The sequence below is a fragment of the Sinocyclocheilus rhinocerous genome, unplaced genomic scaffold, assembly GCF_001515625.1.
Source record: "Sinocyclocheilus rhinocerous isolate Xijiao unplaced genomic scaffold, SAMN03320098_v1.1 scaffold192, whole genome shotgun sequence".
In the NCBI taxonomy this organism is placed as follows: Eukaryota; Metazoa; Chordata; class Actinopteri; order Cypriniformes; family Cyprinidae; genus Sinocyclocheilus; species Sinocyclocheilus rhinocerous.
In genome coordinates this window covers 394,903-417,949 of record NW_015627892.1, presented here as the reverse complement: position 1 = coordinate 417,949, position 23,047 = coordinate 394,903, and the positions used below count along the sequence as shown (strand labels likewise).

Here is a 23,047-nt window from a genome sequence, read left to right as displayed (position 1 = left end):
CCCTCAGATTCCAGATTTTCAAATAGTTGTATCTCAGCCAAATATTATCCTATCATAACAAACCATACATCAATGGAAAGCTTATTTATTCAGCTTTCAGATGGTGTATAAATCTCAATTTCGAAAAATTGACCCTTATGACTGGTTTTGTGGTCCAGGGTCACATATTATATATTTTGGGATGAAATATGACCATGACATATTTTTGAGCATTTCACCCTAATAATACAACACAATTGTCTCTCCCTGAAGACCCGAGGTAGCACCACTATAGGAGTAACCTCTGTTGCACTTTCCCCGTGGGACCTGGACACATTCTTGGTGGGCTCAGAAGGAGGCCTTGTGCTCAAATGCTCCTTCAGCAGTGAGACAGTGGCAGCAGTGCCCCCTGATGGTGAGAGCGTGACACTGCGGGCTCCAGTGCAATTCTCTTTCTCACCACTAGGGGGCCCTGTGCACTCAGTCCACTTCTCACCGTTCCATAGGTGAGCTTTGTGGTATATTTTGTACTGTTATTTACTTAGTATAATGTCTACTTTAAGGCTAATTGGCAGTAATTGTAACACCTCCTGGTGTTTCTGAATTTAGGAATCTGTTTGTAAGTGTCGGGACAGATGGTTTGGCTCATGTGTACACTGTGCTCCAGCCCCGTCCCCTGCTGTCTCTACGGGTGTCCGATTCATATGTGTTTGGGGTGAGGTGGTCACCTACACGCCCTCTAGTCTTTGCTGCAGCCACAGGACAAGGTGAGATGTTTGTAATTCTCCAAAAGGGCAGTATATATATAGAGCAGATCTATATTGGATATTTTTCATTTATATATTGAAAAATATATTAATATATATTAATGGTGTTTATTAATATTAAAGGCACAATATGTAATTTTCGCCGCTAGAGGGTGCGTATTCAAAACAAACAAAGGCGTAGTTAGATGATGCTGTGACTGAGTGTGGAATCATGGGAGTTGTCGTCTTCATCCCCACAGCCGAAGCAATCTGATGGGACTCGGGCAGAAATCATGTTCATGGATGAGCTAATGTATTAAAGATTTATTAACATCGTAGTATGAAGCAGAGTGAGGCTGAAAGCCGTCGAAGCGAAACGAAATGCTGAAGCAATTGCTAATGAGAGACGAGCGCGACACACGGCTCGAAAGCAGCGGAGCTTTTATTATGCCACAGTCGACCGCTTTCGCTCCTTCCGGTCGTGCGTATGTGGGGGAAAAAAGCAGCGCTCTAGTTATCATACTAGATACGTTTGAAAGTTATGTTATAATGCTACTCTGTGCGGTCGTCACCGGTCTAATAAAACGCATAACATATTAAAGCGTCTTTGGTGTGTCCATGTTTTCTTTAAAACGGAAATCGAGGGGCTATGACGTCATTGGCAGGCGACACAATGACACTATGGACACGCTCCTGTCACTAGTTAAAATAGCTTATTTCTCTGGATTTAAACATTCTTCTAAACATTTGGGATAATGTAAGTACACAAGTCAGCAAAATATATAACACTGTTCGAGTGATTTTTGGATATTTTAATAAAAAAATCGTGCATATTGTGCCTTTAATATATTGTTAAATATTATATTACATTATACTTTTTATATTAAAAAACAAAATAAAAAGAATGGCACTCTAAAAATATTTACTGCACTCTAATAAAACGTTTTAATATAGATTAAAAATGTATATATAATATAATATATATATATATTTAGTAAAATGAAAGCATGGTCTCAAGATATATTGTATAATAATGATACATTTGAATTTTAAATGTAAACTCTTCTCTGGCAGGTTTGGTCCAGATGTTTGATTTGGGTCAGAGGTCTTTAAGGCCAGCTACCACAATTGACCAGAACACAAGTGGTCAGCCAACATATTGTCTGGAGTTCAACCCCAAATACACAAATCTGATGGCAGTGGGCAATGCAGATGGTAGCGTCAGCATCTGGCAGCTCAGTGCCGAGTTAACGGAACAAGGTGCCAAGGAAACGGCAATGCTAGAACAGCTGGCCAATGAGGTGGCGGACTGAGTCTGTTTGAAACTTTCTTAAAACACATTTATATATGCATTGCATATCTTAACTGTACATTTACACTGTAAAATAAAAACACTTGACAATTCCTTCCAGTTATAACCAGTAGCGTTTATTTAAGCACACAGCAGTCTCGTGGGTGATGTTACAGCATGTCCTCTCTATAGTTTTGTTAAACAAAGCAAAGCACTTAACAGCTAAAACAACCACAATAAAATGCAGACAGATCCACTACACTATTGTCAGTGAAGCATGAGGAAGTGTCAGATAAATATGCAGAGTTAAGAGTGATAGCAAGATACAAATATTGCTATACTGGGTGCTATAGAGAATTTCAATTCAGATCCATGCAGTTTGGCTGTGTGTTCTTGTGAAGGGGGGAAAACGCATCCCGATTGGTCACTGGCAGGCAAGAGGCGGGGAATCAATTGACGAAGAGCGAGCGCGTGAATTCCACAAAGTCGAAAGCTGACGGGATCTCGCGGCCCTTGCTGTCCAGGTAGGGCTTCATATGGGAAATGCAGTAGTCTGCCTGTTCCTTCGTCAGGTTCTGTAAACACAGAAGGTCGTTAAGATCATCTTTCTAACACCAAACTGAGGCCAAAAGTTTGAAACTGATCTAATACTAATTGTAAATGGCATGGGTTTGATATTTTGTACCTGGTAGAGTTCTTCCTTGGTGACGTAAGGTTTGTTCTCGGCGCTGAGAGCACGGAAAGCGCTTTCGATCTCTTCGCTTGACTTCACATTCTCTGTTTCTCGGCTGATCATGAAGGCCATGTACTCCTGCAAAGACACGTTTCCATCCCTGAAAGAAACAAATTGATGTTAGCTCCATGACAGAAAGAACACAGAATATTTAGCTCATCCACAGATGATGCTTCTCACCTGTTTGGATCCACTATGTCCAGGATGGACTCAAACTCTGGGTCTGGTTCTCCTTCTTCAACCATGGGCAGGTCGTAGCCCAGAGACCGCAGGCAGGACTTGAACTCCTGGTGATTGAGACGGCCCGATTTTTCTTTGTCGAAGTGCCTGAGAAACAAACATTTATGTTACGTTTTCAAGAACACTTAAGTTTAGCATTGTAATGTTTTGTTTTTTATTAAAGTTGATTACTCACTTGAACATCATGCTGAATTCCTTCAGGGCCTCTTCTGTTACTCCTGTAGTGTTTCTAGAAGAGAATTACAAGAAAAAGAATAAGTAAAATTAAATGTTAAAAAATTTATAAATAATAACAACAATGTATTAAAAAAACTAAATGGTATTCTAATAAAAATCAATAATAATTATAATAGTCAAAAAATGTTCTTAATATATATAATATGATGGAAAAATGTTGTGGACTGGTTTGAGAAGTGGCACCTGGCTTGGATCTGTTGTTCCAGGTTGTGTTGCATTCTCATGCCCAGTTGGTCGAGTTGGTCCCACTGTTGGGCCAGACCCACGGTGCTGTGTTCTGTGTATTTGTTATCTAGGATCAGCGCCTCCTCCATGGCTGCTCCCAGATCCTCGATCTTCTTCAGCTGACTGCGCATGGCACGAATCTCCTGGTGCTTGCGCTGCACAGAAAACCCGAGGGATAAGACATGAGACCAGAGCATCTTATAGTTCAGTGCATCTATTACTGTCTAGGGTTTAAAGCTTATGCAAGTGTATTAATGTGTTCTTTCCTACAGACTTCTAAAGTGAAATGTTAGTATACTTTCTAGCAAATTAATTCCCATGATCTTTCCATGACTTTCTAGTCGTTTATAATGGATGGACATTAGAAAACCACTTTATATAAATAGGACACACAAAGCAACGTTTAACTAAAGAAAAACTTGAGTAACTCGGCAAGACTACAAAAAATTGTACTCACTACACTGACAAAAAGAAACGTCTTTAGAGATCAACATAACTTTATTTTATAAAATGTATATTTTTAGGATTTTATCAATTTGCATGACTAGGTATTTACAATTTTGCATATGAAACACCATTTTTGGGGATTTTTCTTAAAATAATTTTTGATCAGAAACAGTGTATTCACTATTTTATATGATACAGACTACCGTTCAAACGGATTGGTGTCAGTAAGATTTTTTATTTAAAGAAACACTTTTATACACCAAGTACACATTAAAGGGTTAGTTCACCCAAAAATGAAAATTCTGTCATTAATTACTCACCCTCGTGTTGTTCCAAACCCCTAAGACCTTCGTTCATCTTCGGAACACAATTTAAGATATTTTTGATGAAATCTGAGGGCTCTCTGACCCTCCCATAGACAGCAAGGTAAGTACCACGTTCAAAGTCCAGAAAAGTATCAGGATGATCGACAAAGTAGTCCGTGTGACATCAGTGGTTCAACTGTAAAGTTACGAAGCTACGAGAATACTTCTTTGCGCAAAGAAAACAGAAATAACGACTTTATTCCACATTTTCGTCTCTACTGCGTCACTTTGGACACACGTTCACGACAGTATCATGACGCGAGCGTGTGGCAGCGCTATATAAAGTCGTTATTTTTGTTTTCTTTGCGTTACCTTGCTGTCTATGGGAGGGTCAGAGAGCCCTCATATTTCATCAAAAATATCTTAAATTGTGTTCCGAAGATGAACGTAGGTCTTACGGGTTTCGAACAACACGAGGGTGAGTAATTAATGACAGAATTTTCATTTTTGGGTGAACCCTTTAAATTGATCAAAAGGCATTTATAATGTTACAAAAGACTTCTGTTTCAAATAAATACTGTTCCTTTAAATATTCAATTAATTAAAAAAAGAAGAAAAGAAGTGTGTGTTACGCTTTCCACAAAATATTTAGCAGTTTAAATATTAAATTGTTTTCAACACTGATAATAATCAGAAAAAGCTGAAAATTCAGCATTGCCATATAAAATATATTAAAATAGAAAAGATGCTTTAAACAGCAGTGTGCTGCCGATTTGATTTAATACACTAATTCCGATTCATTTTGTTATCCAAAATCGATCAGCTTCATTAAACGGGTCTCAATTATCCATTCACTGCTCTCAAACTCACCTTAGTGGCTTCTAGCTGTGACTCTAGAGTTCCGGATTCTTCCACCATGCAGGACCTGCCCCACACACAGAATGATGAAACCAGCAGCAGGAGCCCACGAGCACATGGCACATCCACCCAAAATCATCTCACTCACTCCACGTGCCGGTCTACACCTTACAAGAGCGGCTTCTTACTAGACTAGCTCAGTTATTAGGTCATTATCAGGAACAAAACCAGTTGTATTTTCCAGGGAGTTAAAAAGGTCTGTTTTATATGACTCCGAGTTGTTTAAATGGTTTTGCGTCTAGTTCTGTAACCTACATCTTCCTGAATTTCTTGTACATGATAATAGAACTTACCAATTGTTTTGTAGTAGATATGGAGAACTATGAAGCCACCCCAGAATGCAACTACAGTAACGAAAGTCATGCTAACGAAGCTAAATTACATCCATGGTAATCCAGACCATGCTTGATTAGGGCTGCTGTCAACAGGGTTAGAAACTGCTATATTTATACCACTGCTTAGTTTTAGTTTAGGGTGTAGGTCTTGCACACTTTTAAAAGCAAAATGTGCAAAATCAAAGATTCAGAGTTCGACTGAACTAGCCATATTATAAATGTCTAAAAATGTCAATGCACAGCTGTTCAAATTCAGATCAGGACATTGAAAATGTCTAAAAGTACTTTTCAATCATGGAAATCACATTGCAGTTTCCACCCTGGATCTGGTGCATGAACATTTTCTTCCAAATAAATAAAGAAAAAAACCCCCCAACAAATAACTGAAACAACGAAAAGGTTAAAGAATGAGATGAAGTGTTCACACTCCTCAACATCGGTGCCAAATATAGCCAGGCTTATTAGATTAAGAAGCTGGAAGGGTTCATCTCAAAAAAAGCCTCACATCGCAGTGAATGTTAGTAAAAGGGAGTGAACACACACACAGAGCCTTTACAGTGGGGATCAGACTCGAGTGCATGAGGAGAAGAAAACCCAAAAGGTGTGGGTGAGGGGTAAGAGGCCAATCAGAGGAGGAAAAAAAGGGAGAAGACCTTCCAGAAAGATCATCATCGACTTCATACTGATAGACACGGATTACCCTCCGATAGGCTATGCTATTCAGAGACGAGGGAGGTGGGAGATGAAGAAGGAATGGAAAAAGAGTGTGAAAAAAACAAAGGAATACATCTAGAAATATATAGTCAAAACATACGATAAAATACGCAAAATATATGTAAAGTGAGATAAAGTCCTTCTTGATGATCTTAAGACACCCTATATTATTTCTATCCAAATTATTGCTCTACTCGAACCTGAAACTCCCAAATTCCTGGTTTATTTTATACCAAATGTGTGTTTCTATCAGTCATTAAATGCTGTTAAACAATACATACACACTCACACACAAACATACTATAGTAAAATAGTATAAAATGTGATATTAACCCATCCAGAAGGTATGTCCTGATTAGAGAAACGATTCCAAGCATCATGGTAGCAGTGAGAAGGCCGAAGGAATGGGGAAAGAGAGACAAATAGCGGAGGGAGAGAGAAAGAAACAGTTAAAACACTGAGTGGTGACATCACCACTACTCAACAATCACACGAATGCTACTGTGACCAGCACAAAGCCCTGCTGTAGCATATCAAGCCCAGATGGGTTTAAGTTGTGATCAATGTGAAAACCTTCACCGAAACAGACAACATGGCAAAGCAGGCAATGACTTAAAGACTGGTGGTGACATCACCACTACTCAACAATCACACGAATGCTACTGTGACCAGCACAAAGCCCTGCTGTAGCATATCAAGCCCAGATGGGTTTAAGTTGTGTGATCAATGTGAAAACCTTCACCGAAACAGACAACATGGCAAAGCAGGCAATGACTTAAAGACTGCGTCTAAGAAAGTTACATGGAGATCAGGAAAGCTTGATCAAATCCAAACAGATGTGTGTGATTTCATGCAATGGAAATTGCAATTTCATGCAATGGCAATACAATGTGTTGCATGCAGTGTGTGTTTGGCCCTTGAGCATAACTCTACTATAATGATACGAAGAGAACTCAGCACTCTAAGTAGTGCATGCTGGTCCCCTGTACCTGGTCTCCTGCAGCCATTGGTGGAAGGCATTGGCATGTTGGGCAAACTCTTGTCTGAGTTTATCGTTCTCTTCCTGTCTCCTCTGCTCCTTCTGTAGCTCCAGCTCTCGCTCCTATAGAGCAAGTACAAAAATTCATTATTGAGTTGTTTTTTTTAACTCTACATTATACACATTCAATCATGCTTCAGGATGCCATCATCACCTTGATGATCTTTTGAAGGTTCCTCCAGGTCTCCTCTAGAGCCTCCATGGTGAACCAAGTGTATGGATTGGAGGCCACCTGGTAACTCTTGATCTGGCGATCAAGTTCTGCCAGTTGGCTGAAGTCGGCCTCTGCGGAGCTGAGCGAGAACTCAGCACTGTAAGTAGTGCATGCTGGTCCTCTGTACCTGGTCTCCTGCAGCCATTGGTGGAAGGCATTGGCATGTTGGGCAAACTCTTGTCTGAGTTTATCGTTCTCTTCCTGTCTCCTCTGCTCCTTCTGTAGCTCCAGCTCTCGCTCCTATAGAGCAAGTACAAAAATTCATTATTGAGTTGTTTTTTTTAACTCTACATTATACACATTCAATCATGCTTCAGGATGCCATCATCACCTTGATGATCTTTTGAAGGTTCCTCCAGGTCTCCTCTAGAGCCTCCATGGTGAACCAAGTGTATGGATTTGAGGCCACCTGGTAAATCTTGATCTGGCGATCAAGTTCTGCCAGTTGGCTGAAGTCGGCCTCTGCGGAGCTGAGCGAGGAGCGGAAGGCGTCATGGGCGTCCCGCAGGGCCCTGATCTCCTCCAGAGAGTTGCACCTCACAGGGTCTGTCAGATCTTCTTCAGCGTTCTCAAACCAGCTGTTGAAGGCTGAGGCCTTCTTGGCAAAAGTGAGGAACAGATCCTCGACCTGGATGGAGTGGCGAACGAGAACAGGAGTTAAAGACACACAAAAATCTCTTTTCCTAACTTAAGGCAAAATTCCATTCTTCAAACCTTTCTGAAGTGCTCCTGGGCTTCCAGAAGCTTCTTCTTGCGGGCAGCTGAGTTAGACAGCAGCTGATTCCAGCGCTTCATCAGGGTAGCATGGCGAGCTTCTATGGCCTTGGATTGCACGTGTTTGGCTGCCAACAGCTGGTCTTTCAGGGCTGTGATGTTGGTGATGCCTTCCTGCTGGAAGGCCTGAAGCCCAGCATCAAAGGTTTCCTATGGAAGAGTGGAATAAAAACAGTCAGTTACAGCAGTAAAGCTTGAAAAGACCTGCTGTTCTACGACTTATGATTGCATTGTACATTTTTTCATATGCAATGTCACACCTGTTTAGTGAGCAGAGTCTGCACCGAGGAAAGATCACGACCATAGTCATCAGTCTTCAGGCTGTTTTCCTTCTCACCTGATCAAGCCAAAGTCACATTTGAGATACAGATTACAAAGAAGCAGAGAAAATAACACTTTATTTCTTAACAAACCCTCTTTTAAATGAAAGTTTCCTCTCATTTGAATGAAATATCATTAACTCACCAATCCAGGACTCCACCACATCAGCCTTCCAGTTGAACTGAAGGAAGGCAGAGTTCTCATCCAGCTTAGACTTCCTCTGAGCTGCAGCTCTCTCCAGCTCCAACACCTTCCCACGCAGGGCCTTCATTTTAGCCATGATGTTCTCCACGTTGTGGTTCTCCTGCACAAAAGCAACAATATGATGAAATTATGACTATCAGGTCACATTCTACTTCAAAGAAACCATCCGTAACTAAGCATTAAAGGGTCAGTATATGGACTTTCTAATAGCTGAACTGTACCTTTTTGATAAGTTCATCTCCATTGGAACACACATCATTCACTCGGTCCCTGTGCACAGTAAAATCTGTTTCAAACGCTTCGTGTTTCTTCAGCAAGCCCTGGAAAATAAGAGCCAAATTAATAAAAAGATTAAGACACAAGCTAAAAACAGAAATATGAAGGTGTGTCCAAGATCAAGGCATAATCAGCTAAATGTGGTTTATTTTTTCACACCTGCACAGCTGCCAGAGTATCACCGTAATCCTCACTTCCAACCAGGTTCAGTTTCTCATTAATCCAAGCTTCCTCTTCCTCCACATTAGCCACAAACTGCTGGTATTCCAGCGACTCCTCAAGCCTCTGCCCACTAAAAACCAGGAAAACCAAACAATAATTGGTAAGATTTTTAAAATGTTTTTGAAAAAAAAATTTTTTTTTTATTGATACAAACTTTTCAACATGAGCAGAAAAAGACCAAAAAAAGCTAAATAGTATAATACAGCTCTCACCGAGCAGCAGCCAGATCTTTCAGTTCCCTCCAGTGCTCCACAAACTGGGCCAGCCTCTGCTGGATCTCCTCCTGTCCAATGGTGTTGTCATCAGACAGCTTCTTCCCCGTCTCCAACACGGACTGCAAGGCCACAAAAATACTGTTAGCATTCAGAATGATGATTCAATTGGCTTTTAATATGCTCCAATCATGGCTTATTCGGTACTCGGTATCGGCAAGTACCAAAAATAAAAGTATCGGTATCGGGCGAGTACTGGAAAAAGTGGTATCGGTGCATCCCTAGTAACCATGATACAGGTGCCTCCTCACCTGAATGGCCGGCTCGTGTGCTCCAAGCTCAGCCTCCAGCCTCTTGTGTTTCTTCCTCAGATTCTGTACTCCTGTCAAATCACGTCCGTAGTCCTCCGAGCTCACCAACAACTTCTTTTCCCTAATGGAAGCAATGAATTCAATCTAGTATACAGCCTCAAAAGAATGCAGTTAGTGAGATCAATTATCCGATCAATCACTCAGAATGATGTAAACCATACTTGATCCAAGATTCTTCATCGTCCAGATCCCTGAAGAACTGATGCAGACGATGCGACTCATTCAGCTTGGCACGGCGCCCAGCAGCCATGCTCTTGATTTTGCTAAAGCGTCCGTTAACAGCATCACGCTTATCCTTAACCTGAGAGGTGTCAAAGGCATTGCTGGCCATCAGACTGTCAGCCTGGCCATTAAGATCCTTCAGACGATCCTATAAGAACACAAAAACAAGCATTGATCAGAATATACTGGATTTTGGAAATGCTTTGAACGAGTGATCCCTGATCAGTATGTCTGAAGAGCTACCTCATGAGCAGAGATGTCAGCCTCCAAAAGCTGGTGCTTCTTAAGCAGATTGTTGACTGAGGCCAGATCTTTGCCATAATCCTCAGAGGCAAGAAGAGCCTCAACCTAAGAGCACAGGAAAAATGTGTAATGGATGTTGTTATTATTATTATTTAATTAAACTTTTACATTTAAGTCATGATTTAAGTCAAGACCTACCAAGAATTATCCTAAGTAGCTACTAATAAGTCATATATCAATACCTCAGACAACCAGAAGTCAAAGTCCTTGATGCCAGTGTTGAAGTTCTGCTGCTTGTTTGCCTCCTTCAGTTTTTGACTCTTCTCGGCAGATTTGTTGACAAGGAACTGCCACTGCTCATCCAGAGCATTAAGACGAGCCTGAGAGCAAATGTGAGCACGACCACAGCAAAATGAGCACAGACTGTAACTCACCAGCTGCCTATTTCAGAAATACTTCTGAAATTGTTACCTTGACGGCATCCTCACTTCCAGCACAGGCACCTCTCTGGATGAGAGCATTGCCCGTGTCAATCACCCCACGGATACGATCAGCATTAGCGTGTAACTCAGCCTCAAAAGCCTGGTGCTTCTGGTGCTTGCTCTGAAAGTGTCAAGAAAGCGAAATACAGCAAAACTGAGCCACACAGTGAAGTCATGCATGGGTGCGGCTGTGAAAAAGCAATAGCTGGTTTTGTATCTAACACTGCAGATGTGTACATGACAATGATATAAACTTGTGTGTAAAAACTCAATTTCAGTGAAAGCGGTGCTTATTCAATGCTATTGTAACCTGTGTGTGTGCATTTTATGTGTATGCCTTTGTGTAGACTGTTTGTGAAAGTTGATGTCTTATTTGTAGTCACAAAAGAGCAAACCTTTCAAAACGTAAAAGTGTACATTGCATTAAAAAAAAAAAAAGTGAAGTGACTGTGAATTTACAAACCACCAAACATGTAACGTGGAACTCATACTATGAACAGGACACAATCAAAGCCTGATGGAACATTCAATAAAATGAAATGGACACCATCCAGCACACAATGAACTGCGGAACCTAGGAGGAGTTGGGGTGTTTTGTTTGAGATCATTCCACATTTTATATCACCCAGAGAGAACGGAAGAAGGAAAAAGCAATTCCAAACAGCTTATCTAAAGCATTTGCTGATACACTCAAAGGAAGCCGGGCTGCTGGTACTCTAACTGCATATGGATTCTGGCTGTAGCACATATGTAACCGATTATGTTGTTTTAACACAGTATTCCACAAAAAGCAAAGCAGAATTACTTGTTTGAAAGCACCTCTCCACTTTCTCTCTCTGGGTTGACACAGGATTGCGGCTATGTTCGGAATAGCACTCTAACGTACTATGCATACGACTTTTGCAGCATGCATATTAGATGTATTTTGTAAAATCTGTATGCATGTAATATCTGAATGATTTACTACATTTATCAAAATGTGCGGTACAATTAGGACACACTGTGTGGGATACTGTATCCCACAATGTAATGCACTCAACTTGACCTTTATTGGCCTGCCACAAACTGGAAACATTAATTGCGCTATTTATGATAAAATGTTATTTAAAAAAGCTGTTTACATCTGTATGTAAAATGTGTAATGTGTTATGTTTCACATAGTAGTACATAAAACAGTAGGCAGCATAAAGCATATAATTCTACAACACTATTCTGAACACAGCCAGAAATTGTCTTCGCATACTACTTTTTGTCAAAGTTTGCTCTTAGATCCACAACTCTGTGAGAAGTTCAGCTTTTCTGTGTGGAACAAATTTAAACCAAGACATCCCAACTTCAATGACAACAAGAAAATGGAGGCCACTCCCAGAAATTAAAAATTAAATGCTGCAACGATGGGGCGCAGGAAGGGGACAAACGACTGATGATGCTGAACAAAGCGAGCCACATAATAGACATACGGAACTCAAATACACATTTACAGACAAAACAATGAGACAACGGACAAGTGGAGAGACCCTATTGGGGTTAGTTAGCTCTGGCACACTACTGCACTTACCAGCAGCTTGGACAGCTAGAAACAGACAATGGGAACACAGACAGAGTTTCAGTTTAATTTCCTATATAATAAAACACTTGGGGTTGGTTGAGGCGGGGATAATATGAGAAACACATTTTAATTTGCACTTGAATGTATTATGGTATTAATATATTTACAAGGTTAGACTTAGGCGGGATATTCACCTTTAGAACTTTAGCATGTTTGCAAAAATATTCACTTATCTGTCCAGAGAGTGATACCTGAAATGTGATGTTACCTGGATATTGGTGGGGTCCTTGTAAGACTCATCGGTGGCGGTTTGGAGTTTCTCACTGATCCATGCTTCGATCTCATCTACATCTCTGCTGAACTGCTGCAGAGTCTGGGACTCACCCAGCTTAGAGCGTTTCTCAATCATCTGAGCCTTGAGACGGCGCCACCTGGAGGTCAAAAGGACATACTGCTTTAACATAAATCACACATATTGGACGGATTCACTCAGTGAGAGCAGTATCAAAAAGAAGAACCCTGACCTGTCTAAGACCTCATTACGGCGATTAAAGATCTCAGGTTTGGCGTAGTGGTCAGCGCTAATAAGCTGGTCAGCAAAAGACTGCAGTGCTGCAATTTTCTCTTCCTGCGAGCACAGACAAATGTTAATAATTAGCACAAAAAAAGTCTTCACAAAAGACCCCAAATTCAAAATCAAATAAAGTTGAGCTTGACTGCTGCATATCACAATGGCGCTTGCTGACCTGCACATTGATAGCCTTATCAAAGTCTTCATGTTTCTTGATGAGAGCCTCCACGCTGTCCAGGGAGTCTCCCTTGTCATCGCTGGCCAAGAAGGCCTCGCGAGCTGCCATCCAGTTCTCAGCCTGCTCGCAGTCACGGTTGAATAGCTGCGGGAGACAAAAAGAAACATGATATCATTTGCCATCTTCAAGTGTCCAAGTTTTGTGTATTAAATGTAAACATGGTCCTTGCTGACCTGCAGCTCCAGGCACTGGTCCAGCATCATCCTGCGCTGGACCCAGGCCTTCTCCAGGTCAGCACGTTCCCGTTCAAGAGCCTCCAGCTTCTGTTGGATCTCAGGGCTGGCGTAGTGGCCACGGGCAAGCAGCTGCTGTCCAAATTGCTCAAATGCCTGGAACGTGCCTGCACGAGCATCGATCTCAGTGCGATGTTCCTACAGAATGTAAATATGTGAGCATTTAACATATGTTCATGGGATAAACAGGGTTTTGCTAAATATTAGCAAAAGAAACTCATCTTCTAAACAGCAACTGTAACAAAGTACATATCATAGGTGTCTTTAAGTACCTGATGTCTCTCCAAAAGGGCTTCAGCTCCAGTGACGTCCTTGGCCAGCTCATCTGAAGACACCAGCCCTCTGATTCCATTGATCCAGGACATGAGATCTCTGGGAGAGAGAAGCACAGATTTGTTTAGTCTGTTCTATATTACTGCTCTGAAGTCATAAGGCCGGGACACTCCAAGCCGGCTTCAAAGAACTAGTGGCGAGGAAAGCCGATGGTGTTGTCGTCTCGGGCAGACTGACACCGACGGGAGCCCGCCGAGAGCCGACGTGTGGAACACACCAAAAAAACTAACCCGACAGATGCTCGCCAATGGCCTATACAGTTTCTCCAAGTTGTTTGTTTTGCATCTTTTATACTCTCTTTCCATCCCTCTTTTTTTGTTCCTCCTCACCTGAAGTCACTGAGGAAGCGCTGCAGGTCATGAGAGTTGCCCAGTTTTTCTTTGCGTTGGTCAGCACGACCCACCAGGCTGCTCCAGGCTGTGTTCAGCTCGGTGCACTTCTCTTGGATGTCGTCCACAGCCTCAGGATGAGACTGAATCAGACGCTCTGCAGTCTCACCAAGAGAGTTCACCTGCCCCAGGGGAGAAAATTATATATCAATCATGACAACTCTAAAAATAGCTTTAGCATGTTAATAGATATGACAATATTAATGTTTTTCTTCTTGGCGGACTAGATCTGATACACCCGCTACACCAGAGCAAGTATGTTAGATATGCTGCTGCTGCAGCTTGAATAGGCACACATAAATCCTGTAGCAGACCTAGACAGGTGGTGCTGGGGGAGGTGGAGGGTTTCAGAGGAACTCTAAAAAATATAGCGTGCTGCAGAACCAATTTACAGCGAACAGAATCAACAGAGGACAATCAACTTGTGCCGTGTAGTAAATAATGTGATCGGTAGCAGATTGCATGTAAAGGACCTATCAGACTGTGCCACATAGAGTTTCATGACTGAACTAAATATTTAGTAGATGTTCTGTTAGGAATGAACCACAAACTAAACCAAAAATGGTAAACATTTTACCTTGTCTCCTAGAGCAGCCAGATCTCTCTCAAAGCCTTCGTGCTTACGCTGCAGAGCCTGCACGCTGGCGAGGTCATGGCCATAGTTATCAGTGTTCAGGGCTTGGTTCTTCTCTTCGATCCATTCCTTTGTCTCATCTGCATCCCTATAAATCACACAATGAACTGAATTCCTCTGGACTTCATGTGGCTCACATCATACAAGTATAACATGAACAAAACAGTATGTATGACAGATAATTTTGAGGTTAATCAGTGGCATATATGTACCTGTGGAACCTCTGCACCTCATGAGCACTACCCAGCATGTTGCTTCTGTCTTCAGCCAGCTGCTGCAAGGCCCTCCAACGGTTGTTCAGCTCCTACACACAAACATAAAACCATTAGCAGCTAATCAGAGGTCAGGTTATAGGTCCAGTTAAAACAATGATAGGATCCCAGACAGCAGATTTGACTCCCTGAGGTCACGTCTTATATTATATAAAATGACTGATGAGAAACAAAACTTTTTTGTCAATCTACATTCAGAAACATTAAATTTAACAGCCAACCCACTGTCCAAAGCACCACATAAATGGCTCTATATCCTTTGCACCATATTTGCTCTTCATATCTGTAGCAAAAGCGACAGTATGGGTGAGTGGCATAAACAGAAAGGCTACAACATTAAAGTGCATAGGATGAGTGATGACAGTTAGCAAATATGGAAAACTTGGGTGGGTTCATCAGCCACAAACTGAAAAAGAAGCATTAATGCATTCAAGAATGGCTGTTTTACCTCCACCAAAACATAGGTGTGAAGAAATAAAGGAGTTATTTCAAATGGTCAACACAGACTCATGAATGGAAACAAAGCGAGGGGGATGCGACTGCACAGTTGATGGTTCAGTAATAGGACGTAGGGAACAAGAAACCATGGTAAGAGTACAAGACCACCACAATGAGTTAGTCCTCCAGGTACATGGGGCACAATGCAGGATTTAGCGGGATTGGTTGAGGAAAAATTTAAAAGACTGAAATTAAGAACCTAGAATCTTACCTTAATAGTATTAAAGTTGGCCGTTGTTTGAACAGCCAAGCGAACAGACTACATTGAGTAAAAAAATGTGTAAAAAACAGAGAGAGGGCAGGAAAAGAACAGAAAAAAAACACCAGTCAAGAGAGTGTCACAAAAGGAGTTACAAGAACCAGACTGTTCTTGTCGTTCTGTAACCACAGTCTCCAAACACCACTGTGGATGACATACAGGTCAAACAAGACCCTACTTAAAAACTAAACATGCATCAATCTCAGTGACCCAAGATTAGATGATATAATAAATTACATTTAAAGCATTTCAAATTCAGCATGCTATATTACCTTCCATGGAGATGCACCTTTGGAATCTGGCTCGTCCTGTGTACAATAAATGAATAGAATCAGTTTAAATAAAAAAAACATTGTATGATACTCATGTGTTTGTTTCATGCAGGCATGCAGACACCCCAACTGTTGTAGAGACAAGATGAATGGTACAATAATGACCTTGCCAGGAGCTGAGCCCAGCATCTCTAGTTGCTGATAGCGGGATGAAAGGGTGATGTGATGAAGGATGAAGGGTCGGAAGGAGAAAGGGGAAAAAATAGGTAAGATCACCAAATCTACAAAACTCATAAATTCAGGCATATAAATAAGAGTACTACTCATATATACTCTTCCAAGTTTCAATGTAAGCATACAATTGATTAGTGGAATGACTAAAAATTTAGAAAGCATCATGATGTACAGTACCATCAAAAGGTTTGGTAAGATTTTTAAAATGTTTTAGAAGTCTATTATGCTCACCAAAGCTACATTTATATGAACACATATACAGTAAAAACATTAATATTGTGAAATATTTTATTGTTAAAATAACCGTTTTCATTTCCTTCAGAAATCATTCTAATATGCTGATTTGGTGCTCAAGAAATATTTCTTATTATTATCAATGTTGTAAACAGCAGTTTCCAAAAAAAAAATTAGGCAGCACAACTATTTTTTTTTAGGATTCTTTGATAAATAGAAAGCTCAAAAGAACAGAAGAAATCTTTCTAACATGATAAATGTCTTTAAAATCACTTTTGATCAATTTAATGCACGCTAGCAAAGAAAGAAACTGACCCCAAACTTTTCAATGGCAATATATGTTTAATCAAATTCACTGTGTGTAAAGTGTTTTTAGTCATACCTGGGCCTGCACAACAGGAGCCTCTTCAGCCATCAGTCCTTCAGACTCCAGCTCAGATGCCACCTTGTTTATGTCCCTCAGCCGAGACTCATTTGCTTTCAGATCCTAGTAAACAATAAAAAAACATGTTTAGAATCAGTGAACACATATTAGTTAATGAGAGTGTCCAGTGATAAATGAGTCATAAATGTTGAAGAAAAACATACCTTCTGGAAGTCATCAAACTTCTTCTGCAGCACTTCCACTTGCTCTAGATCAGAGCCGACCTCCTCATTAGTAAGCGCTGATTCTTTCTCATTGATCCACTGCTGCAGCTCATTCGCCTCACGGAAAAGCATGAACTTCTTGCAGCTCTTCTCCAGCATGTCCTTCCTCTTCTCTCCCAACTCTTGCAGTGTACCATACCTAAAGAAAGAGGTCAGAGCCTTTAATGCAACTCCCACCTCAACACTGGGACTGACACATCTCCTTCTAGGAGAGGAAATGGGAGTTGGAAACACGGTCAGGGGTTTAACTAATGCCAAGAAATCTGCATTGTCAGCAACCGAAAACGCAGAGTAAAACATCTAGACACCAATTCTACGAAAAGAAAAAGCTCAGAATGACAACATCCTCAGAAGAGATGCAAACGTCTATCCCTTGATGGAATAGAAGAGGAGGAAGAATGAGACAATGATCTGATGGACAGACAGATGTACAGGAAGGCTAGAATGACAGAAGACCTAAAGCATGAGAAAAACAGCAAGATGGATGAGGGGAATGTGGATGAACATTTTGCAATGATGGAGGCTTCTTTAATCAAATAAATGACATTGGTCGGGCCTACTCACAGTTCCTCCACCTGCTTCATGCGCACAGACACGCTGCACACCTCCTTGGTGACCACAGTCCTGCCACAGGGCAGGGCAAGCAGACACATGCAAGCATTTAAATTAAGAAAAGAAAGGAAAAAGAGGAGTAATGAGGGGTCAGAAACACGAGAGTTAGTTTTTAACAGATGTCTCATTTAAGCTGCAGGAAGAATAAAGATGCAAAGATCTAAAGAGGCTTTGTGTTAAAAAGAAATGATTTTGTTGGAATGCAAGTTGTAAGGTTGAAAATTACAAATAAATGTTCACATTAGGGCCATCAATCAATTAAAATTATGAATTAATATTTCTTAATATTTTTTGTGGAAACTGATACTTGTTTTTCAGGAAACATTTTTCTTTGATGAACAAAGTTCAAAAGAACAAATGTGAAACAAATCTTTTGTAACATTATAAATGTATTTACTGTCACTTTCGATCAATTTAATGAATCCTTGCTGAATAAAAATAATAATTTATTTTCTTTCTGACCTCAAACTTTTGAGGCATTGATAGCCCGAATGCATATTAAACAAAGTAAGAATTCTGCCCACAATCATTTGATTAGAAAACCAAATGCAGAATGGCTCTTACTGATTCTCAATCTGCTCCTGTCGCAGAGCGATGCTGCCCTGTTCGTTTAGCAGATTCTCGCGAGAGGAAGATTGAGTCGGGTCCAACTTCTTCACGTACGCTGCGGGAACAAAGCCCTGCCTGTCGTTCACTTCCACTTTCCACCAGTCCTGAGAACAAGATATATATTTCTTTCTTTCATGAGTCCAAGCGCTCATCTGGATTCAAACTGGCATGCTAAGTAACACATGTAGCGTGCCCTATTAATCACCTTGTTGGTGCTGTTGAGCAGAGTCAGGATGTCGCCCTTCTTCATGGTGACCTCACGTGGACTCTTCTCCTGGTAGTCGTACAGAGCAAGAACCAGCTCCTTGCCGGTCTCATCATCAGTGGGGGCCACTTGTTGCTGTTGATTTAAAGCAATGAAAAAGGACCAAATTTTCATTGCCATAACATTGAACAAAGGTTTACATGTTATTTTCCTTTGGGCAATGTAGAAGTGTTGTTATGTGATCTTACTCTGCAGGCCTCAGCTTGTTCTTTTAAGGCCTGGATGCTGCTGCCATATGCACTCAGATCAGACACCAGTGCCTCGTGCTTCTTCAGCAGAGCCTGTAAATGATAACACTGACATGTTAGAGCCATCCAGTTTTTTTTTTTATACAAAACTGCAATTTAAGATGCCACAAAAGTACTTTAAACATCTTATGATGTATGAAGGATGCTATATGAAACGATCACCAAGACCACCAGAAAACCACTGAATTATTTTCTTACCTTACATTGCATTTTTCGCTCAAATATTCGTTTCTAATTAGTTGCATTCTAGATCCAGCCCTCCTCCTTGTTTACCTCTGCAGAATCTTCATCCTTGCCATAGTCAGTGCTTCCTACAATGGGCTCCTTCTCTCTCATCCAAGACTCAGCCTCATTGGCATCAGCAAAGTACTGCTGAGCCTGAAGGGAGTCCTCCAGATCCTGTCTACGCTGGGCTGCTTTTCCCTTCAGTCCATCCCAACGGTTGTGCAGCTCTTGCAACTTAGCTTTCACATCCTCTCCTGCGAAGTGACCTGAAACGGGGAAAAATATTTCAAATTTATTGTTTCTTCTTTGAATAATAGCTAAAGATGTTCTGAACTGATGCCTAATAGAAAGTCAGTGTCTTATGAAAGTCATAGAATTAAATCCTACCCTCTTCAATCATGGCCTCCCCCTTCTGAGTAACAGCCTTGATTCGGGGTTCATGGCCAGAGATTTCCGCCTGCAGAGCCTGGTGTTTCTTCAGAAGGTTCTGGACTCCAATAAGGTCTTTTCCTGAGAGAGAATGAGAAAATCATTGTTTTAAGAATATAAACATTTTATAGTCATTTCACATTTAATTTCATGTAATATAACCACACTAACCCCTGTTGGTGGAGGAAGCAATGGGTTCCTTCTCTCGGATCCAGGTCTCCTCATCTTCTACGTCCCTAAAAAGTTGCTGAAGGCGCAGAGAGTCTGACAGCTTTTGTTTGCGGGCGGCCATTGGCTCCTTTAGGGCCTCGTAGCGTGTCACCAGAGCGTCTTGTTTTTTGCAGATGTTATCAGCATCAAAATGACCAGCCTCCTGGAACTGCCGGGCCTGAATAGTAATGCCATCAATGCGGTCCTGTCAAAAGGAGAGAAACAAGCTATATAAGTTAAGATGAAGGATGTTCAGATGTTTAAAAAAATTTTCCAATTGCACAGAATCATAGAAGAAACAGTGTAAATATCCAATATCAGTTACTTTGAATATCATTCAGACATTGTTACCTGGTGGGCAGCCACATCAGCCTCCAGCAGAGCATGTTTTTTCTGAAGGTTCTGGACACTGGTCAGGTCTTTGCCAAAGTCATCTGAGGCTAAGTGTCCCTCCACCTCATATAGCCACAGCTCGATGTCCTCTACATTACGATTGAACTGCTGCTGCTGATTCGCTTCACGCAACTTAATCCCTGAAAGAGTCATTTATGTGATATCACTGAAAATCTGCCTTTTGTTTAATATATACCACTAAAAAAAAATCAGATAAACAGTTTTTAACTACGGTCTCTTCCTGTGAAATAGGCAGCACTATAACACTGTGCCATTTTACATTTACATTTAGCAGACACTTTTATCCAAAGCGACTTACAAATGAGGACAATAAAAGCAGTCAAAACTAACAAAAGAGCAACAATATATAAGTGCAGTCTCGGTTAGCCTAACGCAGTACACATAGCAAGGTATATACACACACACATATACACACAAAGAAAAACAAGTAGATAGAATAGAAAAAATAGAAAACTAGTGTTTTTAAAAAAAAAATTTGAGAAAAAAAATTTTTTTTTGAGAAAAAACAAACTTGAAAAAGATGTTTTTGTTCTTTCTCAAATCAAGCCTTTCAAAAACATGCGTTCTACTGTAGATTCCGAGTGGAATTTCTAACATAATTCAGAACCGCTCCTAACTGGAATCAGATCCTGGATAAACTGGAGTCCCTTTTCAAGTATTTATGTTGCTGTTTTCTCTCAAGCTCTGACAAGCGTCATATGAGTCAGTAAAAAAAAAAAGGGGTTCGAGTCATAGTATTACCAGTGATTCAGCACTTCTGTCAGCAATAAATTGAAGGGAGGAAAGTGCTTGCGAGGCTGAAATGAAAGACGTTTCAGGGTGCTAATCTCCACTTACTGCATCTCTGCGAGTGGCCACATCTTCTTTGGCGTAGTGATTGTTCTGGATCAGTTTGGTGGCAAATTCATCCAGGGCCTGTATATTTCAGTAGAGAATTAAAAGGAAACGGAGTAAGATTTGTAAAACTGATTATTCAAGGCCTTGAATTTTACATCATGTGATTTCTTACAGTGATCTTCTCTTCCTGGGCACTGAGGGATTTCTCAAAATCTTCATGTTTCTTCAGAAGAGCTTCAACGCTATCCAGAGAGTCACCCAAATCTTCATTCAGCAGGAAAGCCTTTGAAAAAGACAGTTTGAAATGTTTAAATCTTTGCTCTCAGTTGTAAACAAAATTAAAGGGTCCCACATTTAAGAGAAAGTCTTTAGGCTGTTTCTCACAATATAAGAAGTCTAGATGAATTTTTACCTCTTGCTTGCTCATCCAGTTGTCGACCTGCTCAGTGTCTCTGTAAAAGAGCTGCAGGTCCATGCACTGCTCATACTGCTGCCTGCGTAGCTCCCACAGCTCCAGAAGAGACACTTTCTCTTCAGACAGGATGCCCAGCTACACCAACAAACACAAAATGAGGGTCATTCAGATGCTCACTTTAGAATTAAAAATGCATCAATGATAAGTTTGAAAATAGCCTACAAAGATACAAAGGTCAGACACCTTTTCCTTGACTTCCTCAGAAGCATAATGTCCAGTGTTCAGCAGAGCCTGCCCAGCCTCATCAGTAGATTTGAAACTGTCCTCATGAGCATCAATCTCACCCTGGTAAAACATTATGGGCATTATGGTCTTTCAGTCTCAAGCATCCTATGTAGAGCAATAATATAAGTGCAATGCAAAATCAGCAAACCACAGTTTTGAAAGAAAGGTTATAGATCCTTTATTTACTATCCAAACCCATGTTGCTCTACTTGTTTAGATTTTAAAATTTCAATACCTTATGCTCCTGGTGGCGGTCAAGCAGGGCCTCAGCTCCGGCCACATCATTGGCCAACTCATCTGCGTTTATCAGAGCCTTCATCTCTGTCACCCAGCTGGTCAGGTCACGGAAATCTGCAGTGAAGCGCTGCAGCCTAGGAGCAAGACAGCAACCATGAGATCACAAGCTAGCACTCTGTAAACTTAACTTAAAATCTCATCAACCAATCAATTTGTAGCAGTGATCAAAAGCAAAAAGGCGTGTCTTAACCTACCTGTAGGAGTCATTGAGCCGAGCATGTCGCTCAGCTGCCAGGGTACGGATCTGCTCCCAGTTGGTAATGAGTTCGTCTCTTTTCAGGTGGATCTGAGAGGCATTCTGGGGGTGTGTCTGCTGCAGACGGTCCGCCTCACCGCCAAGAGTGTTTACCTGAAGACAGAAGAAAATGTCTATATCAAATATATTTAATGACTCTACAATGCTTGCACATTCTGTTGTACATCTCTGCATCAAATTAAATGTGCATAAATAAAACAATGAGAGAATAAATGTATAAATGTGATGGGCAGGTCTGTTTTGTGGGATATAAAAAGAGAGTTTGTGGACATGCTGAGACTGACCTTGTCCTCCAAGGCCGCCAAGTCTCTTTCCAGCCCCTCATGTTTCCGGAGCAGGGTTTGAACGCTGGCAAGGTCACGACCAAAATCATCAGATGCCATCAGCTGCTCCTTCTCCTTAATCCAACTGATTGTCTCATCCACATCCCTGTAGGTCAGAACAGAAAATTTCAGTAATTAAAAACTTTCAAACTTTCAAAAATGTAAATTACATTTACATTTACATTTAGTCATTTAGCAGACGCTTTTATCCAAAGCGACTTACAAATGAGGACAATAAAAGCAGTCAAAACTAACAAAAGAGCAACAATATATAAGTGCAAATGACAAGTCTCGGTTAGCCTAACGCAGTACACGTAGCAAGGTGTATATAAATATATATATATACACCTTCACACACACTCACTCACTCACTCACTCACTCACTCACTCACTCACACACTCACTCACTCACTCACTCACTCACTCACTCACTCACACACACACACACTTTCACACACACTCACTCTCTCACTCACACACACACTCTCTCACTTACTCACTCACACAC

At 41.0% G+C, this 23,047-nt stretch overlaps 2 protein-coding genes across 3 annotated transcripts in view; one reads left to right on the top strand and one right to left on the bottom strand.

The window, feature by feature from the left end:
* The window catches only part of dync2i2 (dynein 2 intermediate chain 2), a 5,620-nt gene extending 3,358 nt beyond the window's left edge, over positions 1-2,262 (top strand). For both annotated transcript variants that reach the window (XM_016548227.1, XM_016548226.1), the window contains 3 exons: positions 253-485; positions 589-746; positions 1,800-2,262. In XM_016548227.1, coding sequence (XP_016403713.1) covers positions 253-485; positions 589-746; positions 1,800-2,038 — 630 coding nt within the window. In that variant the 3' untranslated portion in view covers positions 2,039-2,262. The remainder of the gene's footprint in view (positions 1-252; positions 486-588; positions 747-1,799) is intronic.
* Positions 2,132-23,047, bottom strand: part of LOC107736901 (spectrin alpha chain, non-erythrocytic 1-like) — a 28,409-nt gene continuing 7,493 nt past the window's right edge. The window contains exons 4-53 of the mRNA XM_016548291.1: positions 22,501-22,645; positions 22,155-22,309; positions 21,899-22,034; positions 21,601-21,723; positions 21,376-21,513; positions 21,136-21,246; positions 20,964-21,041; positions 20,325-20,346; positions 20,064-20,245; positions 19,674-19,917; positions 19,461-19,583; positions 19,122-19,339; positions 18,789-18,881; positions 18,541-18,675; positions 18,291-18,439; positions 17,679-17,738; positions 17,055-17,253; positions 16,849-16,953; positions 16,164-16,196; positions 15,999-16,034; positions 15,679-15,726; positions 14,910-15,001; positions 14,641-14,785; positions 14,004-14,185; positions 13,614-13,713; positions 13,282-13,479; positions 13,046-13,192; positions 12,824-12,927; positions 12,568-12,730; positions 12,309-12,323; positions 10,740-10,871; positions 10,511-10,648; positions 10,269-10,373; positions 9,965-10,173; positions 9,744-9,864; positions 9,433-9,554; positions 9,158-9,290; positions 8,944-9,042; positions 8,663-8,822; positions 8,458-8,534; positions 8,138-8,347; positions 7,755-8,051; positions 7,551-7,663; positions 6,504-6,521; positions 5,074-5,128; positions 3,410-3,606; positions 3,165-3,218; positions 2,930-3,076; positions 2,702-2,849; positions 2,132-2,591 (exon numbers count right to left, since the gene is read on the bottom strand). Coding sequence (XP_016403777.1) covers positions 2,466-2,591; positions 2,702-2,849; positions 2,930-3,076; positions 3,165-3,218; positions 3,410-3,606; positions 5,074-5,128; positions 6,504-6,521; positions 7,551-7,663; positions 7,755-8,051; positions 8,138-8,347; positions 8,458-8,534; positions 8,663-8,822; positions 8,944-9,042; positions 9,158-9,290; positions 9,433-9,554; positions 9,744-9,864; positions 9,965-10,173; positions 10,269-10,373; positions 10,511-10,648; positions 10,740-10,871; positions 12,309-12,323; positions 12,568-12,730; positions 12,824-12,927; positions 13,046-13,192; positions 13,282-13,479; positions 13,614-13,713; positions 14,004-14,185; positions 14,641-14,785; positions 14,910-15,001; positions 15,679-15,726; positions 15,999-16,034; positions 16,164-16,196; positions 16,849-16,953; positions 17,055-17,253; positions 17,679-17,738; positions 18,291-18,439; positions 18,541-18,675; positions 18,789-18,881; positions 19,122-19,339; positions 19,461-19,583; positions 19,674-19,917; positions 20,064-20,245; positions 20,325-20,346; positions 20,964-21,041; positions 21,136-21,246; positions 21,376-21,513; positions 21,601-21,723; positions 21,899-22,034; positions 22,155-22,309; positions 22,501-22,645 — 6,340 coding nt within the window. The 3' untranslated portion in view covers positions 2,132-2,465. The remainder of the gene's footprint in view (positions 2,592-2,701; positions 2,850-2,929; positions 3,077-3,164; positions 3,219-3,409; positions 3,607-5,073; positions 5,129-6,503; positions 6,522-7,550; positions 7,664-7,754; positions 8,052-8,137; positions 8,348-8,457; positions 8,535-8,662; positions 8,823-8,943; positions 9,043-9,157; positions 9,291-9,432; positions 9,555-9,743; positions 9,865-9,964; positions 10,174-10,268; positions 10,374-10,510; positions 10,649-10,739; positions 10,872-12,308; positions 12,324-12,567; positions 12,731-12,823; positions 12,928-13,045; positions 13,193-13,281; positions 13,480-13,613; positions 13,714-14,003; positions 14,186-14,640; positions 14,786-14,909; positions 15,002-15,678; positions 15,727-15,998; positions 16,035-16,163; positions 16,197-16,848; positions 16,954-17,054; positions 17,254-17,678; positions 17,739-18,290; positions 18,440-18,540; positions 18,676-18,788; positions 18,882-19,121; positions 19,340-19,460; positions 19,584-19,673; positions 19,918-20,063; positions 20,246-20,324; positions 20,347-20,963; positions 21,042-21,135; positions 21,247-21,375; positions 21,514-21,600; positions 21,724-21,898; positions 22,035-22,154; positions 22,310-22,500; positions 22,646-23,047) is intronic.